This window comes from Geotrypetes seraphini, chromosome 5 (assembly GCF_902459505.1).
Source record: "Geotrypetes seraphini chromosome 5, aGeoSer1.1, whole genome shotgun sequence".
Lineage (NCBI taxonomy): Eukaryota > Metazoa > Chordata > Amphibia > Gymnophiona > Dermophiidae > Geotrypetes > Geotrypetes seraphini.
The window spans coordinates 192186893-192200454 of NC_047088.1; the positions used below are offsets into that span (position 1 = coordinate 192186893).

The following is a 13562-nucleotide window of genomic DNA, read 5'->3' on the forward strand; positions in this document are numbered from 1 at the left end:
ATTTTGAAACAGCTGTGTTGCTCTAGCCCCAGTTAAGGGCTTTTATTTAAATTATCAGACCTAATATTCTGGTACGGGGGGTGGGGTGGGAGTTAATTAAGATAATGTAAATTTAATGAAGAATCCCTGGGCAGTTGTAAGTGAATACCTATGGCACCGGGATCTAGCACCGGTTACAGCTGAGCTTGATGATGAAAAGATTATAAGGAAATGCCCAGGACCAAAACATATGTAAATTTATCATTATATAATGGAAAACAATGAATGAAAAAGAAACCTGTTTCTTCTTATGATGGCATTTCTTTAATCACAACCATATGAGGAAATGTACATTGAAATCAAGAATGACATAGCTAAATAATTTTGAAAAATCTGTCCAAAATGCTATTGGATGGAAGTTATTCTTTTTATTTTTCCAACTTCTTTTAGATTTGGATTGACTATCTGGAGATAGGAAGTTTAATATCCCTGCCCAATGCAGTCAACTATCCAGCACTCCAGTGAAATATATTTGAGTTTTGACTTGCAACATTATTATGTTAATATTGATCGCTCTTTGATTTTTATTAATACCTTAAAATAAACTTCCATTGTTCATTTTATAGAATCTCCTGTTTTCATCAAAACACCAGAACCAGTTGAGGCTTTGAAGGGTACAGATGTGAGTCTTGAATGTGATTTTCTGGGCACGCCTCCTTTCAAGGTTTCATGGCAAAAAGATAGAAAAGAACTTAAAAGCAGCAAAAAGTACAAGATTATTTCTGAAAATCTTCTTACCAGTATTCACATTTTGAATATCAGTACTTCAGATGTTGGTGAATATCAATGTAAGGTGTTGAATGAGGTTGGAAGTGATATTTGCACTGCCTCTGTTGCATTAAAAGGTTAGTATATAATATTCTTTGTTTTTCCTAGAGGTTTTAGTACTTTTCTGCTATTATTTTACTTCTTTGATATTAATGTGTAACCTCATCTTTTCTTCAGAACCACCAAGATTTGTGAAGAAGATCGGTAATCTCACTTCTATGGTTGGAGAACCAGCTGAGTTGCAAGCTACTATTGAAGGCACCCAACCAATTTCTGTACTTTGGCTAAAAGACAAGGAGATAGTCACAGAAAGTGAAAATATCAGAATATCACATGTAGGAAAAGTTGCAACTCTGGAGTTTGCAGAGACAGAGCCAGCAAATGAGGGAAAATATACCTGTCAGATCAAGAATGATGCTGGAGTACAGGAATGCTTTGCTACCTTGTCAGTTTTAGGTTGGTTGCAAGTTAAAAAATACTTTATATCTTATAATGTTCTGTTAGAAACATCTCATATAACACTTCCCCTGTTTCATAGTAATATTTCAGTTTCTTCCTTATTTTGAAAGATAAGTACATGTTACATTTCCTTTCAGAACCTGCAAGGATTGTAGAAGGAGCAGAACCGACCAGAGTTGCTGCAGGAGAAACTTGCACCTTGGAGAATACAGTAACAGGGTCTCCAGAACTTACTACTAAATGGCTTAAGGATGGGAGACAACTGAAAACTGACCAAAAATACAAAATCAGCTTCACAAACAGAGTGGCTTTATTGAAAATACTATCTTGTGGAAAAGCAGACAGAGGGGAATATACGTTTGAAGTGAGCAACACTGTTGGTAAAAGCAGTTGCACCGTCTCCGTTGATGTTTCAGGTCAGTTGGTTAACTTCTCTTTAGCTTATTTTAGAAATAGCTTAACCTTTAAAAAATTTGAACTAGATGATACACAAGATTTGGAATATTTACTGCAGCCTTAAATAAGGAAACTCTTTTCAACTACTGTTGTTGGAAAAATGCACAAATATGTCTTTTGATGGAAAGATGGGCAAGGGGGCACTGAAGGAAGGATAAAGCCTCACTTTGAAATAATTTCCTTGGTTTTTGCTCTTTTTTTTCTATTTAGATCGTATTGTTCCTCCATCGTTCACAAGAAAACTAAAAGATGTGAATGGTATATTACATTCTTCCATTTTAATGGAATGCAGAGTTTCAGGATCTCCACCCATTTCTATCACCTGGTATCATGATGGAGAGGAAATTATAATTGGACAAAAATATCAAGCCAGCCTTTCAGACAATACTTGTTCTTTGAAAATAAACTCACTTGTAGGATCAGACAGTGGAAATTATACCTGTGAAGCTACTAATGCAGCTGGATCTGATGTATGCAGTGGAACTTTATCAGTAAAAGGTTTGTAGTAAAAGCTTTGAAATTTGTCAAAATTGTGTACCATGGATTTCATTTCCTTTTCTCTTTATAGTCATTCCTTTATTATATATTATATAAGTAGTGGTTATGTATAATTATAAACATTCCTGAAATGTAGGCAGCAGGGTGTAATAGATTTATCCTCTTGATCTTTCTTTTCTGTGCTTAGAACCTCCTTCTTTTGAGAAGACTCCTGATCCTTTAGAGGTTTTACCCGGCACCAATGTAACCTTTACAAGTGTAATAAGAGGGACCCCTCCATTCAGAGTTACCTGGTTTAAGGACAGCAACATGCTGCAGTCAGGAAGAACATGCAACATAGCACTGAAAAATAATCTTGCAGTATTGGAGCTTTATAATGTAGAGGCTTTCCAGGATGGGGAATATTCTTGCCATGTAATTAATGATGCAGGCAAAGATTCCTGTACAACACATCTTTATGTAAAAGGTTTGTCCACCTACTAATTTACTTTCTGATTGTAAATGTCTTTGATTATATTATTTTAATAAATAACTCATCTTCTATCTTTACTCTAGAACCAGCAGCATTTGTGAAGAAACTGAATGATTACAGTGTTGAGGCAGGAAAGCCTATAGTTCTGGAATGCACATATGTTGGTACCCCACCAATTTCAGTCGCATGGCTGAAGGATGGCATGGAAATCACTCAGTCAGAAAAATGTAGCATAACCACCACAGAAAAATCTTGCATTCTGGAAATCTTCAGTAGCACAAAAGATGATGAAGGAAAATATGCTTGTCAAGTTGAAAATGAGGTTGGACAAGATGTTTGCCAAGCTCTTGTATCAATGCAAGGTGTGCCATTCTTCTATTTTTATTCATTCTTCTTAGCAGAATAACTTCTATAATGCTTCATCTTACTCATTGTAATCATTTTGTCCTTTAGAACCTCCTTATTTTGTTACTCCCTTGGAACCAGTGGTGGTGACAGTTGGAGATTCTGTAACTTTACAATGCCAAGTTGATGGGTCTCCAGAGATTAATGTATCTTGGTTTAAAGGAGATACAAAATTAAGATCCACTCCTGCATATGAAATGCACTTCAGCAACAATATTGCTATCCTACTTTTCAACCAAGTGGATATACATGACAGTGGTACCTACTCTTGTAAAGCAGAGAACAGCATAGGAGAAGCTTCCACAATTGCTCTCCTTACTGTTCAAGGTGAGCATTTTATATCATTAGGAATCATTGTAGATTTCATAACTTTCTCATTATTCTTTTTATTTTGCACAAATTGTTGGTAAACTAAGGGCTATCACTTTCTAATGAAATTAATCTATCCTAATAATTTTGAAAATGTGTTAATTTCTGCAGCAGTACTTTTCACTGAGATTTTTGACATCCTTATTTTCTTGTCTTTTTCATTGCTAGTTTGAAGATTTTCAATATGCTGTATTGTATTATACTTGTTTTTCAGAGCACAAACTTCCACCTTCCTTTACAAGAGAATTAAGGGAAATTCAGGAAACAGTTGGTTCACCAGTTACATTTGATTGTCATATAATGGGTTCTGCTCCTATTGAAGTGTCCTGGTATAAAGATGGTGTACTTTTAAAAGATGATTCTAATATCCAAACATCATTCATAGCTAATGTAGCAACTCTTCGAATTTTGAAAGCACAACAGAATCATGCTGGTCAATATATTTGCCAAGCTTCTAATTTCCTTGGAACTGCATCCTCTAATGCCAAGCTCATTCTTAAAGGTTTGTTAATATTTACATTCTTTTTCTGTTTAAACAGAGCTTTGTTTCCCTATGGAATTATAGTTTTTACTTAATATATATCAAATATAATATTTTCTTTATTATCTTTGATGGATATATATACCTGGATCTGTGAGATGGATTCAAACTCCAGCACTTGGCAACCTGATACTCATCCTCTTCTTGCTATGAGGGGGTGTTGAAACGTTTTCAGCTCAACCAACCAACTTCCTAAATTCTGAGCATTATTTGCCACTGTAGCTGAAAAGAATGTTATCACATGTTGTTAAGTGCCAATTTGCAGAAACAAAATTCTCTGTTTTGACGTTGTTCAGATCATTGATTGAACCATATCCACCACGTCATTCTCTTCTTGGTTGGACTGAGAACTTTTTAACACCTTCTCATTCAGCCCATTCAGTTAAGAATACCAATTCATTATCATAATTTAGAAGAGTTATATTTAGAAGAGTTATTGTCTAAATTTTGGCCACAGCATAAAATCATCAAAGATTCATAGTACAAACAGTGGAACCATAGAATGTAACATTTCGACAGTAATCTCTTTCAATAACCAGATGACCTGCATTCAATGAGAACCACAACATTTTAACTTCAAATTCTTATAAATATTTACTGTTTATATCATGTACCCCTTCTTAAAGCTGAGTTGAATGGGAAATGCAATATTCTTTAATGCAAACAACAACATGTAGGGCTGTAACACACTCCTTCTTCAATATTAATGTCACTTAATGCCATGAAAGAATGCTTCATCCTTCCTGTTAAAGTCCAAGCCACCTCTGTTTTACATGATGGATCGTGGTCTCTATCCAAGGAAACTGCCAAAACTGCCTCTGACCTGTTTACAATGGCAACAAGGTGGAGACCAGATTAGGTCAATGAGGTACACTCATAACTCTTGCACAGTTCCCTTTATCTGTGTATGTCTGAGGTCATCCCTGTGGTCATCCTTGCTATACTGTGAAAAGTGTACTCCTTAGAAACCTATAAAGACCTAGCATTGGACATGGGGAATGGTGGGCATAAGAACAATCAAGAACAAATAGTTTCTGTGCCTTTGTATGATAGTCTTTTATCTTTATAAACAAAATGTATGTAGTTAAATAGGCTCAATGTGCTACGCACTCACTTCTCCAAACAATACAGGCTGCTATAGAGTCACCAAACTGAGACCTACTAGGTCAAATGTTTTATAAAATTCTTAATGGACCTCAAGTGTTCGCAATCATAACACCACTAGAACATATCCGGTGTATGACCGAATTGTGAACTATCACCGGTCCAAGAAGTTTTTAAAGATTTTATCACTTCAAACTTTATTTTTATAATTTTAATTTACTTAATATGTTTTTTAAATATTTATTTCTTTATAAATACGGTTATGTTGTACTGTATGCTTCCTTATTATGATTAGAAAAAGTACTTAGCTCAGGTATCATCAACCTGGACTGGCAATTTGGTCATACACCGGATATGTTCTAGTGGTGTTATGATCACGAACACTTGAGGTCCATTAAGAATTTTATAAAATATTTGACCTAGTAGGTCTCAGTTTGGTGACTCTATAGCAGCCTATATTGTTTGGAGAAGTGAGTGCATAGCACATTGAGTGTAAAGAAGATTTTATTGTTAAATAGCCTCAACCTTAATCTGACAGGTATTCCTTCCAACTGAATATGTTGGCAATTAACTGGATCTACCTAGCTAGCTAGAGTTTCCCCTATTTTCTTCCCTCTCTCTCCCTTTTTTCCCATCAGCCTTTATCCCACATTTCCTAGCTACTCTCTGTTACCCTTACCTTCTAGCCTTTTTCTCAATTCCCCTGCCCCTTCCTAAAAGCCCTGTGTAACACCCTCAGCCAGTTTGTGGGTAGTATGCCCTATGATGAGCATCCCTTGCCTCAATTCATGAAAAGAAAATGCATGAATTAATGAGTCAAGATATAGAAATCCCAATAAGTATTTTTTTTTTTTTACTTTACATTTTAGAAGGCAAAACTGCTCCTTTCTTTGATATAAAAGCAGTACCTACTGATGTTCCTATGGGTGCAGCAGCCAAATTTGAGTGTCATGTCACTGGAACAGAACCTATTAAGATCATCTGGACAAAAGATAACAAACCAATTCGAAGTGGAATAAACTACAGGATCACCTTTGAAAACAACACAGCCCAACTGACAGTTTTAAAAGCAGATAAGGGAGATGCTGGACAGTATTCTTGTTCTGCCAGTAATGAGGTTGGGAAAGATTCCTGTACAGCCCAGCTCAGAGTGCAAGGTACTTTTGGTTCAGCTACATTATTGAAGCTGAATCTTAATTTTTTTTTTTTTTTTAAGTTTATCTATGAAAGCTGTACTTTTAAATTCTTTCTATTGAACACCAACATTTAGGGCTCCTTTTACAAGGCTGCGATAGCATTTTTAGCGCACACAGCGTTTTAGCGCGCGCTAAACCCACACTACGTGGCTAGAACTAACGCCAGCTCAATGCTGGCATTAGTATCTAGCACGCGTGGCAATTTAGCACACGCTAAGTGCACGCTTATCGCAGCTTTGTAAAAGGAACCCTTAGGTGCACACACTTTCACCTGTAAGTGCTCACACCTAAATAATACTTCATAACATGTTCATTTATTAATTTTACTTATTCATTGGTCTTCAGAAGTGCCAGTATTAGCCAATTGGTCTGAGTGGCCAAATACTTTGTGGCACTAGCCTCCTCATCAGACCATTATGTTTTATATAAAGTGCTTTAGTGCTTTAGTGCATTAGTGCTTCTATACTTCAGTGCTTGAATGAATAAATAAATAAATACTTAATCTTTCAACTTATCTTTATTTCTGCATTTTCTGAGTTTTCCTTTTGTCAGTAGTTATAGGGAAGAGACCTATCATTCCGACATGTTTCGCCCGAAGGCTGCATCAAGAAAAAGTCCCCCCTTCTGCTTTAGCTTCACACCATCTCGATCATTGGTAATTTTGTGACAAAGATCAAACCAATTGGCTAATACTGGCACTTCTGAAGACCAATGAATAAGTAAAAATTATAAATGAACATGTTATGAAGTACTGTTTGTGGAGAACACGAGTGATAGTATAACAGTACAAAGGACTGCTGTACACATTACTTACACACCTAAATGATGGCACATAAATGCAGACTTAAGCTAGTATTCTAATAATAAAACCTGGGTGCACAGATGCTGATACAGAATTTTCATATGGCTAGCACATTAAAAACAAATAGGAGAAAATATATTTTCCATGGAATGTTTCAAGTTTATTAAAATTAAATGAAATGCTAATCATAAATTCCACTTGTTTAACAATTAACAATGTGTAGTTAAGATACAAGTAGTAAAAGAAGTTTATGTTGCAAGGTTTATAAAAGATTTGGACAAATTCCTGGAGGAAATGTCTATATGATTATTAAGATAGACCTTGAGAAAGTCACATCTTATCCCTGTAGTTAAGAAGCATAGATCTTTGCTACTTTTTGAGACTCTTCTAGATACTTGTGACCTGGTCTGGCCTCTGTTAACAAAGAGGGTTCTGGGCTAGATGAACCCTTGGCCTAACTCATTATGGCAGTTTTTATTTAGTTCCGGATGTGCTATTTTCTAAAATCTTTACTCCTTTTCTGTGGAAATATTCTACAGAAAGTAAGGACAAGGGGGCAGCAGCGACAAAATGGCCGAGGCCGTTGCCTGTGGTGGGGAAGGGAAAGGGAGTTAGGGAAGGGAGGGAGAGAAAATCGGGGTAGAGAGAAATAGGGCTAGGAATGAGGGGGCCAATCAGGTTCAGGGACATAAGATTAGGGGGCGGGGTGAGCAGAGGGCGGTGACCCGAACTGTAGCGGAAGCCACAGTTCGGCCCTCACCAAAGTATGGCCCTAAATATTCAAAACTGATTTTTAAAAGAATGTACTATGTACAAAGAACCACAAAGTAATTATTTTACTTTGATATACTGAGAAGGAAAAGACATTATACTTTAAATTTGGCTTTCTTTACTGTATTTATGTTCTATCCACTTCCAAATTTTCACTCCGCATGAAATACATGTTATTGTTTCAGTATTCCAAACAGTTGCTTCATATTGCACAAATGCTGATATTTTTTTTAAATTCAGTTTCATTGGATCATTGTTTTCTTTTACTTTGTAGAACCACCAAGGTTTGTTAAGAAGTTAGAAGCTTCCAGAGTTGTGAAACAGGGTGACAAAACTGAGTTCCAGTGCAAAATAAGTGGATCTCCAGAAATCAGAGCCGTATGGTACAAGAACGAGAATGAAATTCGAGCCAGCAAAAAGTACCGAATGTCATTTGTTGATTTGGTGGCAGTGCTTGAAATTACTGATGCTACAATTGAAGACAGTGGAGATTATACCTGTGAGGTGCACAACAGTGCTGGTAGTGCAAACTCTAGCACCACCTTAAAAGTAAAAGGTCAGAACTGATTTATAGTGCTTCTTATTCTTAATTTTCTTCCATGTTTCATGTTTTTTGCCACTGTAAACTTTTTTCCAAATCTTAAAATCGAAAGGCAAGCTATCTTTTCAAAGTTTCAAGGGGCTGCTGAAAAGTTCTCAGCCCAATCAACAAAGCTGGGGCAATGTCACATGGATGGACATAATCAAAAGAAACATCTAAGCCCGATTTGGACCTAGGGCGTTAGTCACCCAAGGTTGGCATCACCAAAATGTCCATTCTCGAAAACTACATCCCCAATTTTCTTTTTTTAATTGTCTATCTGTAAGTCCAGGCATTTAATTGTCCAGACCAGTGGTTCCCAAACCTGTCCTGGGGACCCCAGCCAGTCAGGTTTTCAAGATATCCCTAATGAATATGCATGAGAGAGATTTGTATACCTGTCACTTCCATTATATGCAAATCTCTCTCATGCATATTCATTAGGGATATCTTGAAAACCTGACTGGCTGGGGGTCTCCCAGGACAGGTTTGGGAACCACTGGTCCAGACCACCAGTACATCTATCTTTATACCATATTCTCATCCAAATATTTGTCCAAGTTCCAAAACTCAGAACAAGACCTTTTGGACATGGAAGGGACCAGCAATGTGATAGACTGGCCACCCAGACATAGCAAGAAAGCAGTAGGGCACCTTACAGGGCACTGCTGTGAATTTCACAAAAGGGTCCACATAAACATCTCACCAGAACTCCCTTATAGTTCATGGTGAGCCCCCCAAACCTACTATACCTACCTGTCTACAACCCCAATAGCCCTTATGGCTGCAGGTGGCACCTATATGGCAGTACAGTAGGGTTGGGGAGAAGGGTTTGATGGAATCACATTTTTCACCATGAATGCAGTGGTTAGAGTGGCTTATAGGCCTGGATCCTCCTCTCTATGGTTCACTAGCCCACCCCCCAGACTACTCAAGCTACCTCTGTGCAGCTCTACTAGGCTTTCCTATGCCAGGTGCTGATGTTCTGGAGGCAGGTATGTACGTTTTTTATTCTGATTATTAAGGCAGTGTGGGGGAGGGTCAATGATCACTGGGGGAGTGTGTGGGGGTCTGTACTTTGTATCTGCAGTAGTTATCTGGTCACTTTGGATACCTTCTGAGCACTTAGACCTGTTTTTAGATTGCCTAAGTCACAATGTACAAGTTTTGTCTAGGCAGTCTTGTCAAAGTTTCAATTATCCCTGCAGGACGACTAAGTCTAGGTTGGCCCAGATCCCACCCACATCCTAACCACTCCTTCAGACATCCCTTTCGGCTCTGGGCACACAGCGGGATTCAGAGGCCTAAAAAGTCTCTGGATACATCTAAAAACCCGTTTTGATTATCGGCACTTGGAGAACCTGTCTTTTAGGTCATCCAAGTGCTGACTTGGGCAGGTTTTTAGATGTATTTTTCTTTCAAATATGAGCCCCTTAATCTAGTAATTTTCCACTTTTTTCATTCCATTGGAAAAATATGGAATGAAAAAAAGTGGAAGATTGCAGGACTAAGGAACAAATTCTATAAAAGGTGTCCCAATTATATACTACTACTATTAATTATTTCTATAGCGCTACCAATTATATGCGGCGGTAGGCATCCTACCACTGTCTAGCCAGCCAATCTGGACACACATTTTTTTTTTTTTAAAAAGCCCTGAAGAGGGTTGCCTACATTGTAGGCATTTTCACGAGCTACAGAGGCATGTAGGTCTGCCTAAGCTCGCCTAAGACTAGGTGTGAGTGTGGTTTCACCTAGAAGTGGCCTTAGGTGAGCTTAGGCAGCCCTAGGTGTCTCCCTAGGTGTGCGATAGGTGCCTGAAATGTAGGACAGTAAAATGCTGGTCTACATTTCAGATAGACGCGGCTGCTGATCCGATTGTGGCAGGGAATCTCCCTGCCGTGTTCAGATTAGTGGCTGCGGCAAGGAACCCATGCCCCCTGGAAAGACTACCAGCAGGGGGAATGCCCAGTCCCTCCTGCCAGTACCCCCCACCCCCTGAGGCATCAAAACCCCTCCACCACCCCATCATATCCTCTGGCAAGAGGGATGCCCAGTCCCTCCTGCCAGAACACACCGCCTGAGATATCAACCCCCCCCAACACATCCTTCAGCAGGAGGGATGCCCAGTCACTCTTGCCAGAACCCCCCACCCCACCCTAAGCCCACCCAGAACCCCCAAATACCTTATTGAGTTGGCTGGCTAGAGGGATGCTTACTCCCTCCAGCAAGCAGGCCCACCTCCACTGAATGGTGGGCCTTCCACTTCCCATAATCTTAGGCCTCTCTTACAGTGCATTCTGTGATGCACTGGGAGTGGCCTAACATTCCGATACTAAAGAAACAGCATTCACAACTGCTGGGAAGGAGGTAGATGTGGTCATTGCTTAAGTTACTGATTTCAAGGCCATGATTGTAAGATTCTGAAGAGGGTGTTTTGCTTTACCTCCAGCTAAGAGCTTTCATTGCAATGACCAGTGTCAGTATCCTTATATGGGCAGGGGGGGAGGAAGGGAGGAAAGAGATTGTAAATTGTGTAAATAATCCCTGGTTAGCTATAAAAGAATACTCATGGCACCAGGAACCCAGCACTGCTTACAACTGAGCTGGAAGCTGAAAAGAAAAGGAGAAAATGAGCAGGACCAGAACATATGTCAAATTATTAGTAGATGATGGAGAACCATGAATAGAAAGATAGAGATACCGGTACTACTTTTGACAGCCTTTGTTTAATCATAACTATATGAAAACATGTTCATTGAAATCAGGATTGACACCGCCAAATAATTTTGTATATCTATGCTACATAATTTTAGATGGCAGTTATTCTCTATTACCTGCTTTGCAAGATTTAGATTGACAGTCTGGAGATAGAAAGTTTAATATCCCTGTCACAATACTGTCAGTCAACCAGCAACTTTATTATGTTACCATTGGACCACTCTTTGCATTTTATTAATATATTCAAATAAATTTCATTTGTTTATTTTGTAGAACCTCCTGTTTTCATCAAGAAACCACAGCAAGTTGAGGCTTTGAAGGGCACTGATGTTAGCCTTGAATGTGAGCTTCTGGGCACACCACCTTTTAAAGTTTTATGGCAAAAAGATAGGAAAGAACTTAAAAGTAGCAAGAAACACAAGCTTATTTCTGAAAACCTCATTACCAGTATTCACATTTTGAATATCAGTACTTCAGATGTTGGTGAATATCAATGTAAGGTATTGAATGAGGTTGGAAGTGATATTTGCACTACCTCTGTTGCATTAAAAGGTTAGTAAATATTATTCTTTGTTTTTCCTAGATGTTTTAGTACTATTCTGCTTTTATCTTACTTCTTTGGTATATATGTGTGATCTCATCTTTTCTTCTTCAGAGCCACCAAGATTTGTGAAGAAGATCGGCAATCTCACTGCTATGGTTGGAGAACCAGCTGAGTTGCAAGCTACTATTGAAGGCACCCAACCAATTTCTGTACTTTGGCTAAAAGACAAGGAAATAGTCATAGAAAGTGAAAATATCCGAATGGCACATGTAGGAAAAATTGTAACTCTGAAGTTTGCAGAGACAGAGCCAGCAAATGCAGGAAAATATACCTGCCAGATCAAGAATGATGCTGGAGTACAGGAATGCTTTGCTACTTTATCAGTTTTAGGTTGGTTGCAAGTTAAAATACTTTATATAGTAGCAGTCTTTCAGAAAAAAAATCTCATTTAACATTTGACCTGTATCATATACTAGTAAATATTTCAGTTTCTTCCTTTTTTTGAAAGATAAGTACATGTTACATTTCCTTTCAGAACCTGCAAGGATTGTAGAAGGAGCAGAACCGACCAGAGTTGCTGCAGGAGAAACTTGCACCTTGGAGTGTACAGTAGAAGGGTCTCCAGAACTTACTACTAAATGGCTTAAGGATGGGAGACAACTGAAAACTGACCAAAAATACAAAATCAGCTTCACAAACAGAGTGGCTTCACTAAAAATACTATCTTGTGGAAAGGGAGACAAGGGGGAATATACATTTGAAGTGAGCAACACTGTTGGTAAAAGCAGTTGCACCGTCTCCGTTGATGTTTCAGGTCAGTTGGTTAACTTCTCTTCAGTTTATTTTAGAAATACTATAATAATTTAAATTGTGAACTGAATGGCAGTGTTAAATAAGGAAATTATTTTCAACTTGTTGAGCAATGGCATAAATATGTCTCCTACTGGAAATTGGGAAATGGAAGTCCATAAGGAAAAGTGAAAACTTTCATTTAAATAATTTCATTGTTTTTTCTCTTTCTTTTGCTCTTCAGATCGTATTATTCCTCCATCTTTCACAAGAAAACTAAAAGATGTTAATGGTATATTACATTCTTCCATTTTTATGGAGTGCAAAGTTTCAGGATCTTCACCCATTTCTATCACCTGGTATCATGATGGAAAGGAAATTATTAGTGGAGAAAAACATCAACATACTTATACAGACAATACTTGCTCTTTGAAAATAAATTCACTTGTTGGGTCAGACAGTGGAAACTATACTTGTGTAGCTAGTAATGCGGCCGGTTCTGATGACTGCAGTTCAACTTTATCTATAAAAGGTTTGTAGCAGAACTTTGAAAATACATTTTTACTTTATATACAAATCTTCATTATGTGTTGCATAAATGGTTCTTGTGGGTATACTGTATGTTATCTATATCCTAAAAATAGGCAGCCAGATGTTATAGATGAATCCTATCTTTCTTTTCTGTTTTCAGAACCACCTTCTTTTGAGAAGACTCCTGATCCTTTAGAGGTTTTACCTGGCACCAATGTAACCTTTACAAGTGTCATAAGAGGGACCCCTCCGTTCAAAACTACCTGGTTTAAGGACAACAATATATTACAGACAGGAAGAACCTGTAATATCACATTGAAAAATAATCTTGCAGTATTGGAGCTTTATAATGTTGAGGTTTCCCAGAGTGGGGAATATTTTTGCCAAGTAACTAATGAAGCAGGCAAAGATTCCTGTACAACACACCTTTTTGTAAAAGGTTGGTCCACGTGATAATTTACCTTATGATTGTCAATGCCTTTGGTATTTTATTATTTTAATAACCCATCTTCTATCA

The 13562-nt window shown here is 37.9% G+C and overlaps 1 protein-coding gene across 18 annotated transcripts in view; it reads left to right on the forward strand.

Moving 5' to 3' along the window:
* Positions 1-13562, forward strand: part of TTN (titin) — a 461697-nt gene that overhangs the window by 174540 nt on the left and 273595 nt on the right. For all 18 annotated transcript variants that reach the window (XM_033947057.1, XM_033947058.1, XM_033947060.1 and 15 more), the window contains 15 exons: positions 606-884; positions 985-1263; positions 1404-1682; positions 1933-2220; positions 2408-2686; positions 2776-3054; positions 3146-3424; positions 3681-3968; positions 5981-6268; positions 8155-8436; positions 11455-11733; positions 11837-12115; positions 12261-12539; positions 12759-13046; positions 13206-13484. In XM_033947057.1, coding sequence (XP_033802948.1) covers positions 606-884; positions 985-1263; positions 1404-1682; positions 1933-2220; positions 2408-2686; positions 2776-3054; positions 3146-3424; positions 3681-3968; positions 5981-6268; positions 8155-8436; positions 11455-11733; positions 11837-12115; positions 12261-12539; positions 12759-13046; positions 13206-13484 — 4224 coding nt within the window. The remainder of the gene's footprint in view (positions 1-605; positions 885-984; positions 1264-1403; positions 1683-1932; positions 2221-2407; positions 2687-2775; positions 3055-3145; positions 3425-3680; positions 3969-5980; positions 6269-8154; positions 8437-11454; positions 11734-11836; positions 12116-12260; positions 12540-12758; positions 13047-13205; positions 13485-13562) is intronic.